At 37.8% G+C, this 18429-nt stretch overlaps 1 protein-coding gene across 1 annotated transcript; it reads left to right on the top strand.

Annotated features, from left to right (window-relative positions):
• Window positions 1-1032: 1032 nt before the first annotated feature.
• On the top strand, window positions 1033-16736 carry LOC145768194 (uncharacterized). Its single transcript, XM_082579672.1, has 4 exons — window positions 1033-1194; window positions 7950-8166; window positions 14425-14674; window positions 16346-16736. Exons 1-4 carry the CDS (start codon window positions 1078-1080, stop codon window positions 16443-16445), a joined length of 684 nt encoding a protein of 227 aa, XP_082435798.1. The 5' UTR covers window positions 1033-1077; the 3' UTR covers window positions 16446-16736.
• The last annotated feature ends 1693 nt before the right edge of the window (window positions 16737-18429 follow it).

Genomic DNA, 18429 nt, shown 5'->3' with positions numbered 1-18429 from the left:
TTGACGTAACCAAGCAGAAAGTGACATTGTTAGCGCTTGAATGCACACGGTTGCAAGATCAAATTTGCCAGTGTAGACAGTTTTTAGTCAGTCGAGGCTGGACAAGGCAGGCGTTTGTGCTTTTCGGGCTTGTAGTGTAGACCAGGCTTAACCCTCGCTAATCGCAGTTTCCGCAAATATTTTTCCTCAGTTTCCGCTAACCCTAACCCTCAAGTTGTTTGCGGAAACTCCGATCAGCGACTTCGGCTTTGTGCTATTAAACTGCGATCAGCGACTTCGGCGTTTTTTAATTTTTTTCTCTATCTTTACAGGGTACGAACTAGGTTGCACCCTCAGTCTCGTGGTGCGGCAGACGAAGGAAACACGAGCAGAATAGTTTAAAAATGGGGTAAATATCTTATATTCTTACGTATTTAAAAATAAATAGAGGTTTTGGTGCTATGAAGTCTGATACAGGGTCGAGTGGTGCTGGTCCTGTTGTTGTGAGGTCTACTACAAGGACGAGTTGTGCCTGTTCTGCTGCTGTGATGTCTGCTTCCGGTGCAAGTTCTGTCTGTTCTGGTGCTATGAAGTCTGATACAGGGTCGAGTGGTGCTGGTCCTGGTGTTGTGAGGTCTACTACAAGGACGCGAGTGGTGTCTGTTTTGGTATTGTGAGGTCTTCTTGATCTTTTCAGGGGACGAAATCGGGGTACAAAGTGTTCAGGAGACAAAATAGGTTGCACCCAACCGAACCTCACTTTCGGATTAGGGTTACCGAATTAAGGTTGTAGCGGTGTAGCCCCTTCATTACAAATGATCACAAGCTGCCACACTGGAATGATCTATTCATTTCCAACTAACAGGATTTTAAAACATATAAAATCTATCTGGGAACCTTACCTGCCACAAAACCATGTTCTTATCTTAAAAGCTCTGTAATATCTTGGCAACAACATTTAAAAAAAAATTGCATATTGTTTGTTATATCATGACTTATATTGCCATACTGTTTTTCAATTTTTTGTGTGTGCTGTAACATTCTAAAATTTAGATATGCGGATGTGAGTATTATCTGTAAATAGTTTATTCTATCCACATGGGAAAGATAAAATCAAAAAAGTCTTGTCACCACCTGAAAGCTGTATCTCTAGTTGATGATGTCAACCATGCTGGTACATCTTTTTGTCTAAATGAATTTAACAGAAATGAAGCGGTGAGTTGAGTTTGTTCCCTGATAGTGCTGGTAATGTTTTTAAAGTAGGCTACAAATTTGCATGTGTGTTGACACGTATCCTATATAGCAAACCGCAGTGGCTATTCTCACCACATATTGTGAATATAGCTTAGCTTCAGAAGCTGTATGCACACTGCACAGGTCTGTTTACTCAAGAATGACATATTTTTTCACGCCTTTTCTTTCTCGTCACAGCAAAACAAAGCGGTGTGTATTACTTTTAAGCATGAGCATAGGCGTCGAAATAGGGTGGGCCGGTTGGGCGGCGCCCACCCTGCCGTGAAACGAGGGTGGGCAAAATATGTTTTACCCACCCTGTTTTCAAGACACTTATGAAGTGTTCATTAAAATTATTTCCGTTTTTGTTAAACGCTGAATTATCTAACCAACTGCAGCGCAACTTCTTGTTTTACGCTAGGTATCCGACAACAAAGCAATTCTGCAACAACGCTGCATTGAAAAAAGGCGGTATGTACTCACTGCATTGTTGTTGCTACGGCAACTGCCACACGCTGGCAATTCCTGGTGAGAGAAAGCCACGTTTGATCTTTTCTAAGAATGGTCTCACTTTGGTTGTACGTCACAATCAAACTTTAGTTCCGTGTCAGTGTAAGAAAGGGAATATGAATATGACATCATAATGCACATGACAATAAAATAACCGAAACAAACTAAAGACGTACTGAAACAATCACTTTTTACAAATCAAAATGCGGCAAATCCGAAGGCGCCACTTTAAAAACAGGTCACGAGTTACGCGCTTTTTAGGTCGCAAAGGAAAACATAAAAGAAGTTTGTTTAGTTAAGCAGCTCTCATAAGATCGCAAGAAAGCAAACATCAAACCTATTAAAGCTTAATTGTTGGGCAGTGGCTATTTGACCGGCGCCGGTCTTTGAATCTGAAACACTATTTGACCGTCATTACGTCATTATACAGTCGCTTTTTTTCTTTTTCAAAGCAAAAGACGAGAAGCGCGTATATAAGTTCTAAATCCGACTATTTTATTCAACTCGTTACGTGGCTCATGCGATCCGTCGCAGGCTCCTGCTCTAGAGGGACTGAGTTCGATACTACATAGAATCGTACCTTTTTTTTTTATTTATTTTTTTTTTAACTAAATTTTGACCCGAAGTGCATTTTTGTAGTCAATTTTTAATTTGAGTTGTCTACAGCCCAATTTTTTATGTCTTTTCAAATGTGAGTAATGAAGTTAGAGTTTTTTTAATTTGCTGGAATTTGAGAATTTCTCTGGGTACTTTTCCGTTGTATCTTTTTCGTCCCTGACGCGTTAATGACGAAAAATGAAATGATTGATTGATTGATGTGACCGTGTTTGCCGAACGAAGCATTACATTTTTGCTCTCAACAAGTTAGTTATATACAATGCTTCTTTTAAAAAAATGGTAATGGTATGTAAATGTAATGCAACTCAAATTAAAAATTGACTACAAAAATGCACTTCAGGTCAAAATTTAGTTTAAAAAAAAAACTCTTCCGGGTAGTGTTGAACTGAGTCCCTCTAGCATAGGAGCCGGCGTCGTATCGCATGCGCAACGTAACGAGTTGAACAAAATAGTCGGATTTGGAACTTATATACATACGCGCTTCTTGTCTTTTGCTTTGAAAGAGAAAAAGAAAAAAAGTGACTGTATAATGACGTAATGACGGTCAAATAGTGTTTCAGTTTCAAAGATCGGCGCCGGTCAAATAGCCACTGCCTAATTGTTCCAGCGACTCTAAACACAGTCTTTGTGAGAAAGACAAACCATTGCGATCATACATATTCAATGAAATCTGTTTGAAAACTCTCGCCCACCCAGAATTCCTCTCTTCTAAGAAAAAATCGATGCCTATAAACATAATTATGACAAATTTTAGCGTGAATGTCCATGGCCCATAGTGACTGCATCGGTCTCAGATTTTAAGAGGTATCCGTTTGACACCACCCAGATCCCAGAAGCGTTTTGTTTTTAGGACTTGTTCGCTAATAGTGCCTTTTTGCTGCTTCCAGGTGTCAGTAATTAAATCTCCTACAGGTCAACATTTGTGAACTGAGCAAATGACAACTGGGCTACAACATTTGAGCAAGTGGCTGAATTTAGTAAATGATGGAACTGAGAAAGTAATGAGCAAGCCGAAACTTGATATGTCACAAGTCATCAAATTCAGTTTAGCAAACGATGACCAAGTGAGCACATAAATCTCATTTGCTGACTTGGCAGTAGCTGAAATGTACTTGCTGAGTTGACTTACTAGCTGAGCTGTCGTATGCCGAATGCCGAGTTGTCCAACGACCTAAGTAATCAAGTTTAGTTGTTAGAATTTGTTTAATTTTGCTGGAGTTGGAAATTTTCTTTTGTTAACTTTTCGTAATCTTGATCTTTAAGTTCACTTTTATTTTGGTGATCTTGATCTCAGATCAATTTTTTTGTCTGATCTTGAAAGACAATAAGATCAAGATCACTTTAAAATTGAAGTTTACTAACAAGATACAGGCATTTTTTGAAAACTTAAAATGTACCAAGTATAGTTAGTGGCAATTTATTAACATTTAGCCACTGTGAATATGATATCATTTATTTAAAAATATGAAGGATTTCTTCAAATTGACCTCTCCAAATCGGGCCATTCCGTTCTCAGGTTATGAGATTTTTAATGATTTGGAAGGTTACAGGATCTTTCGGCCATTTAGCCACCGACCTGGGTACAATTACAGACATTTCGCTCTGATTTGTTCAATTAGACAACTAGAATTATCTAGTTGTCCAAGTCTGGAACAAAGTCTGAATCTTTCAACAGTTTTTGAATTTAAGTTTTTGGCAGCCGATTGTAGCATCGAATAGACAGCGATAGACACGTGTTTCGCCCATGAGGCTGGGCTCATCAGTATCGCACCGTATTCTTGCCACTTGAGTAATCGACCGCCGCTATACCAGTCCGTTTAACTCTTATCTTTGTGGAAAGAAAGAGCCAACAAAACCAGCAGGTGCCAGGGGTAGGTCAATGTGAAGAAAGGCGTTCTTCCCGGCTATCAGCACAAGGCTGATCACTCACTAGCACAGCGAGCAGCAGTTGCGCTTCGCTAACCAGAACGGTGTAGCTTCCACGCAAGCCATTGAGACCTCCAATAAACGTTTAAGTTTTTGGCAGCCGATTGTAGCATCGAATAGACAGCGATAGACACGTGTTTCGCCCATGAGGCTGGGCTCATCAGTATCGCACCGTATTCTTGCCACTTGAGTAATCGACCGCCGCTATACCAGTCCGTTTAACTCTTATCTTTGTGGAAAGAAAGAGCCAACAAAACCTGTGTCTATCGCTGTCTATTCGATGCTACAATCGGCTGCCAAAAACTTAAACGTTTATTGGAGGTCTCAATGGCTTGCGTGGAAGCTACACCGTTCTGGTTAGCGAAGCGCAACTGCTGCTCGCTGTGCTAGTGAGTGATCAGCCTTGTGCTGATAGCCGGGAAGAACGCCTTTCTTCACAGTTTTTGAATTTGTGGACCATCAAATATTTCAGCTTTTAACTTCTCATCATTAAACCAAGGAAAACTAGAGCAAATGTGTTTAAAAGTGTCTCCATTGCAGACCCGTCCACGGTGTCATCACCTTACCATAATAATGGGTAGGCCTATTATACAATAATACACATGGCACATTTTACTTTGAACATACTTCTATAATCTATAAACACTGTGATAGATTAATTCAATTGTTGACTATTTGGGTGAGCCATAGTTTTATGTAGGAATTTTGTATAGTTATTTCAGTTTTTGAGTGGCACAAACACACACCTTTTTTCATGTAGGCTGGTGATAAAAACACACAATTCCTATGCCACTGGTTCAATTCAATAAAGAGTGATGGAGCAAGAAAATTTTGTAAAAACTGAACGATTTCGGGTAGGGTACTTGATCAAGTGCTCTTCCTGGATCCTCACTGTTCATACAATCAGTTTGAAGACCACCATTGCTAGAAATGAGATAGAAAATATGCCTACATGAGGAAATAGCCAAAACAATGAAAACTGAACAAATGAAGCAAACTTTTTGGCAATCGGCACTAAAGAATCACTGCTCTAGTATGTGCAGTGTGCATTAAATCTCCCATACTTTTTTAAGTTTAACAACAAAATTCATCCGGTAGTATAATAAAACTGTTCTATCTCAAAAGTAATTCTGTTAAATTTTTACAACTTTTGAACAATATCTAGCGGGGCCACATTGAGCTTGAAAAAAACTAAAATAGTGGGTCATGCCGTAGATTCTTCAATTGCCATGTCTGAACCGGATGTAACCTATTTCACCCCCTGAATACTTCCTCCACAGAAATCGGAGGACGAAGTGTTGTGGGGACGAAATAGGTTGAATTCTAATTCAATGATCCATGGTTGAATCCTTATTAAAGGCTAGCACTGACGTCATTGCATAGCACGAAAAATTGTTGCGAGAATGTAACTTCCAGCGCATTTTAGCTCGCATCTAGAACATGTTAATACTGTAGTGTATTCCTTAGCTTCCATCTAAGCAGAAAAGCGTTCGGTTTTTATGTTGCTTCATCATTGAATCAGAGTAACAAAGGTGAATTCTTCACTAAGAATGGATGGGAGTACCAGTACTTCTACACTCATCACACGCAACTTAGTTCAAGTCTTACGTCACAATGTCTGGCTTTGATCTCCCAATAATATTGATAAGGCAAGGTTAGTTACAAAGTTAGATGATACCAGTAGGCTATTACGGGTCCATGTCTTTTAGGTACAGACAGTTAGGCGCCGGTCAGATAGGTGTGCACACTGTGGCGTCAGGATATTTAGGTGCAGAGCACTGTGGCACCCGTTCATTTAGGTGCTATTCCTAGTAAAGTCTGCAGATTGTATAAGCTCGGCAGGTAAGGCAATGCTTTTCACACAAAAATGTTATGTTGAACAGGAAATTATATTGTTTTTTTAATGCGCGTGTTCGGCATTTATTTGTGGTTAGTCCAGGTTTGCGTCGGCGAAAGCTTTATCAATAAATTATTCAAGTTTTCGAACATTACTAAGTTCACTTTTAGTTAAGTCAAATAATAACTACACTAAATATCAGTAAAAAAATATATCGTAGCCTATATTCAAGTGCGTGGTAGGCTTGAGTGAAGACTAACTTAGTTTTCCGTCAAAACCTCGACTAGGTTTAAAAACGAGCAAACTGGCACCATTATGCTTGCAACTTGTAGCCAGGATTCATATGCCCTCTAGAAATGTATTCATGTAGTAGAGCGTTGTCTCACACGTACTCGCAAGAATTGCCCTACCTGCCAATCTGCAGACTTTACTAGGAATAGCACCTAAATGAACGAGCGCCACAGTGCTCTGCACCTAAATATCCTGACGCCACAGTGTGCTCGCCTATTTGACTATTTGTCTGCGCCTATTTGTCTGCGTCTAAAAGACTTGCTCTCGCTATTACGGCAAGATGCAACAAAAATTTTTAAGTTTTGGTATTACAGTAAGAAAGAAAAGCCCTAGGGAAAATTCTACTTGCTCTTCGTCATTTTTGCTCACATGACACACAAAAATAAACCTAAGGAAAAAAAACCTAGTGAAACGTTGCACAGCAGAATACAGTAACGTTAGTTCAGAAGTTTTCCGACTCATGCCCAGAGCATTGTGACAAGATGCAACACAACAGGCTGTGGTCCACAGTCAATTGATTGTTTACTCCATCACAAAACTCATCCTTGCGACTTCAACAATAGTATAGTTTAGACATGCTGAAATGTGCAAGTTTAGAAAAGTGTTATTTGCTAACTGATGTGTGAAACTATTTAACCTTTGTTAATTTGCTTAAATAGGATTTCAGCTATTATACCAATACAAAACATACCCCCCTACTAGTTCTTTATCCAACAGACTTAGTGTTGCTCGCAGTATCCTAATTGTGCCGAAATTATGTTAGTGTACTGTATACGTAAATCGAGGCAATCTTCTTGCAGGGAGCTATTAATTTGTAATCGGTACCTGATTGAGCAATTAACGCTACGGTATTTCATGATAATTTAACGTCGCTAGATGTCGAATTAATGTAAAAAAAAACGTAAACTTCTTATTGAGCATTGTTGTTACGTGATATAACTCGCCGGGAAAATTGAATTGATTTGTGCTGACTCAAACGTTGAATTAACCCAAAATTAACTTACTTTCCCCTCCCCCAATGAGTTATAACATGAACCACCGTAACAGCGTGCATATCGCGTTGATCGCTTTATCGCTACTTTTGGTATTATTACATCACAACAAATCAAACAGTGCAGTCGTGATAGACTATTCGATTATTTTTTTCTTTTCTCGTTTTACCTGTTTTGGTCCATTTTTTTCGTAGTAAACGTTCACAGCAGTTGCCGAGGCAATTTCAACTTTTGCCGTTTGGCTTCGTCAACATTTTTGCGAAGTAAAAATATGCTAATTTTTAAGACTGTGTGAGTGTTAACAGCAAGTAAAATAGTCTGAGGTGAGGTCTTGGTGCGATGTTTCTGCTGATTAAACTCACGCTGCAAGTAAATCAAACAGGAAGAAACTTTGAACAAATTTTGTCCGAATTAAATGCTCATTTTGCGACGGCACTTTTATTGCCGTAGCAGAATGGCCATTATGACGTTTGCTGCGCCGGCATTTACCATGGCAATTGCTGTGTGCCGCCGCTAATTTCGAGGACTGTATTTTGTGCATAAACTAGAACCTATTTCTATAGATCTCAACCAAGTCTGCCCATCCTGTTGCCTTAAATGACAACCTATTCAGTGGAGTGAAGATTGACATAGGGTTGCTGAAGACACAGGAAGTACATACATTGATTGATCATGACAAACTAAAATCTCAAGCAAAGGAAACGCCAAAGCATATGGCAGCTTGGAAACCAATAAAAAAGAAAGAAAAGATGAAAAAAAGACGAGAAGAATTTTTGAAAAGTAAGTTATACTGCAACTTCAGCAGATGTCACCAAAAACTTATTACTACGAAATGATGTGCTACTGAATTTGGCTGATATCAATACCACCGTTTGGCAGCCAAGTTTGTTCTATCCATTTAGGCTAACTTTTACTGACACTAAAGACGTTTTATAAAAAACTTAGTTTCATAAACATCGCAAATTTTACAGGCAGTTATATAATAATGACAAATGTTATTATTGAGGTAGTACAGACGAAATCGGTTAATCGAATCATCTATTTGCCAGACATTTTGATACGATTATACGATTGATTCGTTTAACCAATTTACTAAAAAAAGGTTTATTGTGAATGGGCGTAATGTTGAGAAGATGTCTGTGCTGACTAGGCTGCAACGCACATTACAACTGATACTTCCTACAACTGTTTACAATTCTGGTTAAACTTTAAAGAGTTTCCTAGTTCTGTGTTAACATACCACTGTCCCAGCCAGCAAAACTGGTCTTTTTTACATTGATTTATTGTCTGCAGACGTTGAAACAATGTAAAAAAGATCAGCTTTGCTGACTGGGAGAGTATGTACCATCAAAGCATTTTTCTGCAAACTGCAGCAATCGGACTGCAAATCGGCAATCTTTCATATCACCGATCTCTGTGACGTCACAACGCGAACTTTGACATTTGATGAACACAGCTCACACTCATTGTTTGTTTTGAAATCGCAAAGGGTTTTTTCTTAAAGTGTTTTGCCATGTCTGGTAAAATAATTAATTTGCAATGTTCTTCAACTGAACAAAACTGCACAAATGAAATTACGCACTGCATTTCACAACAATAGGCTACTTTTTTTCAGCAATTTAAAAAAAAATTCTCCACAGTTTTCTGGTTTAAACTTTTAGACATTCTTTTCAACACTTCCCTCTCAAGCCGAAATAATTTGTCCCTGTCCTTTCCTTGCAAGGCCAGTCGCCGACGGATGACATCAAAAGCATTTAAACTTCTTTACTGGGAAGTGTGATTATTCCTTTTGTGTGCTCTTCTGTTTTAATGAAGCCCAGCTGTGCGAAAATTGGTTCTTTGTAGTGCGATGTCTAGCACATAAGATTATGGCCTGGGATTACAGACACTTGTCTTTGTTTTGATCGCTTGCGTCTGTCTCACCTTTGCTTCATTTCGCCTTTGAACATTGCAGACAATTATGCGAAGCAAAAAAGGGACATTCTCTTTTCGCTAAGGGGTACAATTATACGATTAAATGAATGAAGTAGGCAAACTAGAAGCAAATCCTGATGCTTTTATCCGACTTATTCTTTTAAGCGGTATACGCTTAGTCGCTTAACCGATGTTTGTACTTAACATTAGATTGGATTTGGTTTGGGATTTCAGGTTTTGATTCAAATAAACGATTGATACGTTTAAGCAGCATACTATTAACCGATTTCGTCTGTATCACCTTACTTTTTCTTCTTACTGCAATTAAAATTACCGGTATTATACAGTACAACTACCGTAGTGGGAATTTTGGATTGTAGTTTTCATATTGTATTGGTTCCTTTTTTTGGTGTGAATTTGAGAGTTGTTGCCTGGTAGTGATTTTTCGGGTCTGCTACTATTCGGCGAGTGCCCTATTCGGCGAGTTTTTGAAATGTCATTTTTGAAAGGGAATTATCGGGTACCATAGCCTAATTATAATTGCCGTTTTTACATCGTTAAACGTTGAATCGTGCAGAAAGGAATAAACATAAAATGTTTGAACTATTAAAATTCGTTATGTCAGTTCAGTTGAGTTGTTTTCATTTCTGACCATCATATGAAAAACAATACACGTCAACATAGCAAAGGTAGAAGGACAAAAAGCGAGCGTTAAAACGTGCTTGTGACCGAAGTAAGTTATTGAGTTGAAAGAAATTTGGCACGGTCGCAACACCTTCAGAAAAATTTAAGAAATGAAAGGAAAAAAAAGAAAATGTTACAAAAAAAAATCATGTTTAATGTCTATAAGTTAGCACTTTTGAATAGTTAAATGATTAGTTTGGATCAACAAATGTGTGGCCTACGGCTTGGATTGAAAGGAAATTATCAGGTACCGTAGCCTAGTTATCTCGACCAGCAGAAATTGCCGTTTTTACATCGTTTTAACGTCGCTAAACGTTGAAATCGTGTAGAAAAGAGAACTTTGCTGACTAGGATACGTTGAAACTGAGAAACATTCACAGAAGCCCTTCGATTTGTTCCAAGAACCCATTTAGCCTAACAGTTCATTTGTACATTGATTTAACGTCTGAATACATTATCTTAAAAATGCATAATCTTAAAAATGCAACGTATCGAAGGGCTTCTGTGAATGTTTCTCAGTTTCAAGGCAGGCCTTAAAACTCGTGTTTTTTTCCGGCAGCCATCGTGGCCTACCGAGAGCTCCTTCTCGGCGGCCAAATCTGCGTGCTTGGAGGCCAAAATACAATAACGATAGCACAAGTAAATAGCATTAAACTTGCAACAATGTTAAAATGGTCACTTAGCGTTGTTGAAGTCTGGGCGACGTCCTACAATAGAATCGTTGTACCACCATTACCACGCTGAATGCGAGTGTGGTGCCACGGAACAGACCGCAGACCATGTCATCCACCACTGCCTAACCCACTGGCCTCCACACGGTGCGCATGGTCTGAGGGTCCTGGACGACGAGACTCCTGAGTGGCTGAAGATTTCCTGCCCTCCAATCTAGCCTGGAAAGATCGCTCATACGCCATCATCATCAATAGTTTATTGGGATTGTAATCCGGTATTGCGGGACCATCTAACGACCCTAAATTGTTTTAATTGCTCGCAGCTCAGTAAATTGTTATAACTGCATACCGACGTCCTTTCATAAAACCTGACCATTTATTCCGTTATGATGTCACCATTGAGGGTGTGAAGTCAATAACCCACAGCGTTCTCAACTATGAAGACACGTGTTTTACCCACGTGTTTTACACACAACACATTTGGTTAGCCTTTTCATTCTGTTACTACAATGTAAAAATGAACTGTTAGGCTAACTGGGTTCTTGAAAGGATATTATCGGGTACCGTAGCCTAGTTATCCCTACCAGCAAAAATTTGTTCCAATCCAAGCTGTAGGCCACACATTTGTTCATCCAAACTAATCATTTTAACTATTCAAAAGTGCTGTTTTTATAGATATAAACATGATTTTTTTTTTGTAACATTTTCTATTTTCCCTTCACATCTTAAATTTTTGTGAAGGTGTTGCGACCGTGCCAAATTTCTTTCAACTCAATAACTTACTTCGGTTACAAGCACGTTTTAACATTCGCGTTTTGTCGCTTCTACCTTAAAAACAACTGAACGGACATGACAAATTCAAGCACGTTTTAGCGTTTGCGTTTTGTCGCTTCTACCTTTGCTATGTTGACGTGTACGGTATTGTTTTTGATATGATGGTCAGAAATAAAAACAACTGAACTGACTTAACAAATTTTAATTTAATAGTTCAAACATTTTATTTTTAGTCCTTTCTGCACGTTCGTTAAAACGATGTGAAAACAGTTAGGCTACGGTACCCGATAATTCTCTTTCAAAAATAAAATTTCAAAAGCTCGCCGAATAGGGCACTCGCCGAAAAAGGCTTTCGCTGAAAAGGCTCTCGCCGAATAGGGAACTCGCCGAATCGGACTAGCCGAATCGGACTCGCCGAAACGGGCCATTTCGTGATTTTTCATAGAAATAATAGGCTACAGCTTGTTTGAGTAGTAAGTGGAATAGTGGGACACTTCCTGATTTTAAAAGTTTTCAAGTACCGGTATTTAAAAAAGTGATTGACATTTGTCAAGTACCGGTAAGAAACTTTAAAGAAGCTACAGTATTATGATGAAAAACGATTATGAATGTTTCTACCTTTCGGATTTGAGCAATTTAAAGTGGTTTTCTCTGATGTTATTCTTTAACATTTCTTTGAGCGATGCAATTCAGTTTTATAAAAAAGCTTGGCAAGGGCTACTTGTATAAACCAGACTTGGATAATTCTAATTGTCTAATTTGACGAATTCAAACCGAAGTACCTGTAACTCTAATCTTATTTAGTAAAAACTTGATTACTCCAATTGTAGTTCTAATCTAATCTTTGGTTTTGCTAAAAATTCTAGTATGTCTAACCACTGGCGTCGAATTTTTACTGAAGTATACTAATTTCAGGTGGGTAAAAATTCTCCACTAATTGTTGTTGTTGTTGGTGAAGAATTATTCCATCTCTCACAATACTAGCATCTCTTACCAGGAAAGAGACTTTGGAAGATTAATGTCATAGTTTATTGGGATATCAACGTAATACAGTCAAAGAAATGGTCGAATAGTTCTACTTGTGAGATGATAGTGAAAATTCTTGAAGGACTTTAACGAATGGCTCAACACTTCCAACAAATATATAATCGAAGTAACTGTGAATAGCAATAAATTCCAACACCTGTAAGACTTTAAGTTTTAAAATCGACTAACGTACTTCACTCATAGCTTCTCATACAAGTCTAATCTCGATCACAACTTCTGATAGCACCAACTCTCATCTACTCGTATTCAATAACTTCAATTCAACTCGCAATTAATAAATCCGGAATGGCCCGTTTCGGTGAGTCCGATCCCTATTCGGTGATTTTTTCAATTTTTTTTTTAAATTATTGGGTACCGTAGCCTAGTTATCATTGCCGTTTTAGGGTTAGGGTTAGAGGTTAGGAACTCACCGAATCGGACTCACCGAATAGTAGCAGACCCCAATAAATCTCCATCTCTATTCTCTATCTCAATTACGCCACTATTTGTAGCAGGTATATAATGTCAATGTCATAAGAAGTCATTGGTCTAGTCAAGTTTTACTGTACCCGTAAACATCTTTGTGACGTCATAACAACCTACTACCTGACAAATTGTTTGATCTAGTTTGAGAAGCTTCATGTCTTGCACGTATGTAGAATCTTCTAGAAATACATTACATAATAAGAATTTCGCAATCAAAGGTCACTATAGGACAGTAACCGATAATAACATTTTGTCAGAATTATACAACCGGAATTGAAACAGTACGCTTGGTCAAGACACATAATGTAACCTGTCGTGAGGCTTCACATATTGATTGTGACACCATCATCTATTAGGTTCTGCTAAATAGAGAGCAGTTCTTATAATGCATTTCTCAAGCGCACACCCCAAGAGTCGAACCAGCGTCACTTGATCTTAAAGGTTTTTCGTTTACGAACTCATGCTCTAACCAACTGAGCTATTGGGGCTGAGTAGTTTGGACAAAATAACTTGTGCAAATGTGCATTTGCATAAACAGACGTAAATCGACGTCTATGTATTTTTATGCAAACAAAAGGAAACTGCTCCCTTATCAATCTCATGCAAAACGATCAAGATCAAAGTGGCCTGCTGTCATTCCACCACTTAAGCAGTTCATTAATGCACCTGCCTCACATTGCCTGCTATGACGTGTTATGGTGAGCACGTTTTAGAGTTGTAATGGTGGAATGATACTTTGATCCACGGTTGCCATATTGGCGTTTTTATCTAAACAAAAAAGATATTTGACAACTGCGTCATAACTAATTCTAATCTAATTTGTGAAAACCTGAACAGCTCTGATTACAATTTTAATGTAATTTGGAAAAGCTAAAAACATTCTAGGTCTCCAAATCTAAACAAATTAATAAAAATTAGAAATCATGACGTTTGCTACATTTGTTATCACGGGCATAATGAACCAAAAATTGTTGGTGCCACAGCATGAAATGTCACTGCTTGAAGCCCGAGCTGCATAAACCTTTTGCAATCCTGTGTCATTAATTTCGGATTTTAACTTGTCTGCAAAAGCAACATGTCTGCCACTAAATTCTTCTGAAACTTTGTTCAAAACAAAATCAAGTGGAAGAAGTTTTGCATTGAAGTAAAGTTACTGAACTTTTGGTTGGTTTCTGCATTGTGAGATTTTCACATATATTTCAGTTTCACTTCATGCACACACCAACACAAAATTTTCTGGGTAACATAGCGAAATTGTTCTTTAAAAAACACTCTTGAAATAGTTTTACTTTGAATAGACATAATCTACTAATCCAGTTGCTTTCACATTTTATTCTTTTTAATGCTCATAAATTTAATAGGTTTTGTCGACCTCATTGTAACCTGATTTACTTGATCAATTATAGATGTTCAATTTTTTGTTATGTGCCTTCAATTTCTGTGAAATACTTAGGTTTCTTTTCAGGTGTTATTATATTTTTAGAGCTGCAAGGAACATGGGAGGTTAAAAAAAATAAAAAAATAAAAATCTCAAAGACTCAAGATGCAAGGGATTTCATGTTATCCCTGCCAGATAATTTATCTTTGAATGCAAAAGATTTGCAAGAGGCTTCTGAAATGAACTCCTCTAATCTTGCAACAAATCTGATTGACAAGATATCGCCATTGCATTGTGTGAACAATGAAATCAAGATCAAAAAAAGACCTGAAAGGAAAAACAGAAATAAACAAAGGTAGGTAATAATGAACAGTGGGAGTTAATTCCTCACAATTTTGGTGATGTATTAAGTTTGTTAAAGTTGCACTACACACGCTTGAGCAACGCATTCCATCAGCACCTGGCGAATGGAATAGTTCACAGACAACACTTCAGCAACAAGTGAAAAACATTTCAATGCAACATTTCCTAATCAGCATTCATGAACTTTTATTAACCACATACCAGTATCTTCAACTATTAAATTTCAGAAGTAGGGATGTTCCTGTAACATGTACCATGGTTCTAACTAACAATTTTAAATTATGAGAACGTTTGGCAGAAACCTATGAGAATTGCAATATTCAAATGCAATTCAACTGTTCAAAACCTAAATTCTGCTCTCACGTGCCCACCATAATTTTTGTAACTACTTGTTGAAGTACTTTAGGACAGTAAATGACAATAACATCTCATAAGAATTATACAAATAGCACACTTGTTTAAGAACATGTAATGATGTAATGTAGCCTGTCGTGTGGCTATACCTATTGATTGTGACGTACGCCCCCCTTAAATTATTGTTGGAAACAATATAACAACCAGTGGCGGCTCATCCATAGAACAAAATGCAACACCCCTGCACATTACAGCATTTTTTTTTTTTTTTATATTAATTTCACGTTTTTTTCTCGTTTTCTCTACAGAAATAGATCCTACCGACTAGAAGTTTCATAATTTCTGGATTTTAAAAGTATTATGATTTATTAAGTTTTATATTTGGAAGCCCTGAACTGCAAGCTCTGCATTTGCGATCTTATAAAAGAGAAATTGTGACGTCAGATTTTAGCTGAGTTTGCTTTAAAATCCCACAATTCTGAACTGCAAATTCTGCAGAATTGCTGGTCAGTAGTAAGTTAGCTACTGTTGCAAGCATACTTCATCGTTTTCAAGCACGATGTTAGGTGGCTGCGACTGATGGATGCTGTTACATGGCTAGACTAATGTGGTTTGCTTTCTGAAGAAAAAGATAAAGCTTAGGCCAGGGCTAGGCTATCATTATTGTTGTTACTTAATTGAATGTAACCTAGGTTCATTGTTAACTTACGATAATAAGTTAAGGCCACGTATGCCTCCAGTTGCAGCACCCCACGAGCCGCCAATGATCAATCCGCAATCAATTACAAAACAATACAATCACTCAATATGTAATACGCATAAGTTTGAATTATCTTTAAACGACTCATTAGTTGCTCGTTGCATGAACTACCAACAAAAGCGTTTTTTAAATAGTGATTGTCACGTTTACTGCGATACTTTTCATCGTTCTCAATGTCCTCAGTGCAGTGGCGAGCTAGATGACCCATCTTCTTATGTCAGAAACACTTCCTCTTCGGACAGTCCTTGGCCAGATGGCCTTTTCTGTGACAATTGTAGCAAGCATTTTCATCAAACGAGCAGTTCCTGGCTATGCTCAATCTTCCTAAGTCGATAGCAGCGATAGTCACGGCAACGCAGTGTTCTCCGAATGTCCATCGTTGTGACGTCACACGTTGTAGATACGGATTGCTGCAGTACAGTACTTTTGTTACAGAAATTATCTACAGGAATTTTGTTAATTGTTATGGAATAATTATGATAGTTTTGCAGTCAAAAATTGTCAATAGGGAACATAATCAAATTACAGTACATGTTTTTATGTCTGCAGGTTAGATGACATTGAAAGGTTCAAGCTGGTATTTGAAAGAGGTTCAAGCTACAACCACCAACAAATGATCTTTGACAACATGAAGTTGAACTCACTATGAACTGATTCTGATGACAAAGCCAACAAATCGGAACCAAATTTTGAGACTTTGTAATGCAATGTACATGGTTTGCCAAGGAAGGATGTTGCATTGGACCGCTGAAGACGTTTATGTTTGTATTACACGAACTAGGGATGTAACGAGAACTACCAATATTTCCATGCGTGCTTAAATCTCTTCAGATTGATACGCTAAACTGTTCAAGAAGAGTTGTTGTAAACACGGTCGTCCTTCAACTGTCTTTGTTGCCTCATCGTAACAACAATGAAAAAAAAAAAATTGGTAGCCTCATGCAGCATGCCCATTGCCCAGTAAGGCGAAGTGATATTTGAATGGAAAAAATAAGGTTATCACACAAGATGACTACTGCTGTGTGGACTACTTCTGTGAAGTTTTATGCATTTATGCAGAAAAATCCAGTAACTTTAAACATGTAAGCATTTCAAGGTTGTTATTTTCTAATTCTGACGAAGTAATTTCACCAAAAATGCCAACACAACGCATCAATCACGTGACCCAAATAACGCACTCTGAATAATCATTCAAAGCAAACGTGGTGTGTGCCACACGTACGCGCGCGCGATTGCTGTCTGCTATTTTGCTGAAAGGTTTTCCAGCTAGTTGTGATCATGAGTAAGCTGCAAAACTTTGATGGTAATTTACGTTCAGGCTAACTGTTTGGTAGTATTTTATTCCAGGTTGTGTCATTCAGTCAATAATCATTCAGGCTAAGGTTAGGCTAGGTTTTCCAAACTGATTTTGTGATCAAATTCATCAGATTTTGTGACTGTTGTAAGTCCTGTTTCATCAAGATTCCATACATTACTTGGAGGAATATTTGTATCTCCATTCATTGTTTGCATTACATTCTCAAAAAATGTTTTGACAATTGTTTTGTTGAATGCCATCACCCGTGCTCTACTGGTCGATTCAGGCTACCGTAGGCTTAAGCTGTTAGCCTATTTCTTTGACGAAATCTTTTAACCAATCTTCTCCCGCCGTTTCATTTTTGTTTTAGCTCCTGGGATGCGGTAACTTCTTCATTATAGCATATTCATATGCAAGCTTTGTACCTTGGAAGGACCATAGAACATCTTGCAACACTTTACGACTGGGATATAAGGCAACTTCTTTCACAGAGTTAAAAATATAAGATAATTTGAAACTTTATTAATATAACTAGTTTTTGAAAGAAGGTCTCATATGAAAATAAATTAAGTACGGTATGCATATATTTAGGGCTACTATATGTCCTCTTTTTGGAGGATTTGTCCTCTTTTTTCATAAAAATTGAATTGTCCTCCGAGGACACTTGAAAATGCTCAAATGTCCTCTTTTTTGTATTGCTATCATTTTCAACAAGGTTTTATTTTTATGTGACTTTGGCGAAAGCTAAATAAGGCTAAGCAACAATACCAAAAAGGAAAAGTATGTTTTTGTGAGCTGTGGCAGAAGTAGGCTCTCCTTGTGAAAGGTGTTTACTGACGTTGAAGTTGACAATGCATTGCTTGCTGTGAATATGGTGCATGCATTTATTTCTGTGGCAAATGAAGGCAGTGTTACTCGATGACCATGTCCGATGTGTTTCTGTTGTTCGACTCTTGCGTTGCCTATATGGATTAATAGACTACAAATTTCATTTTCCGAGTTCACATCCTTTGATTGAATGCTTATTAGGGTGGGTCGAAATTTGGACTTTTTTCCGATTTCATTGCTACAAACTTTCTTTCTTGCGAATAGCCATAAAACGCCATTCCTGAAAGTTTGAGTTTGATCGGACATCATCTTCATTTCTAAAATCGCGATTTATAAAGGTAGGCTACCTGAAGGGATTTTTTCGAGGCTTGAAAATGCATTGTTTTTAATAGGAAGTTGTTTTTACGAGATTTGAAAACGTCATAATTTATTTAATTCTTATTGTAAAAAGATGATTTATGCGTCAACAGACTCAATACAATTAGGAGAATCCAATTCATTGTGTACT

Source organism: Aplidium turbinatum, chromosome 4, assembly GCF_918807975.1.
Source record: "Aplidium turbinatum chromosome 4, kaAplTurb1.1, whole genome shotgun sequence".
Classification (NCBI taxonomy): domain Eukaryota; kingdom Metazoa; phylum Chordata; class Ascidiacea; order Aplousobranchia; family Polyclinidae; genus Aplidium; species Aplidium turbinatum.
The sequence above is the reverse complement of the archived record's forward strand: the minus strand, read 5'-3'. Positions and strand labels throughout refer to the sequence as shown.

What these genes read in the sequence shown, in the direction of transcription:
- LOC145768194 (XM_082579672.1), top strand. Translation starts at nt 1,078, where the DNA reads ATGGGAAAGATAAAATCAAAAAAGTCTTGTCACCACCTGAAAGCTGTA. An exon ending in AATTTAACAGAAATGAAGCG is followed by an intron (nt 1,195 to 7,949) that starts GTGAGTTGAGTT and finishes CTATTTCTATAG; the next exon opens with ATCTCAACCAAGTCTGCCCA. An exon ending in ACGAGAAGAATTTTTGAAAA is followed by an intron (nt 8,167 to 14,424) that starts GTAAGTTATACT and finishes TTATATTTTTAG; the next exon opens with AGCTGCAAGGAACATGGGAG.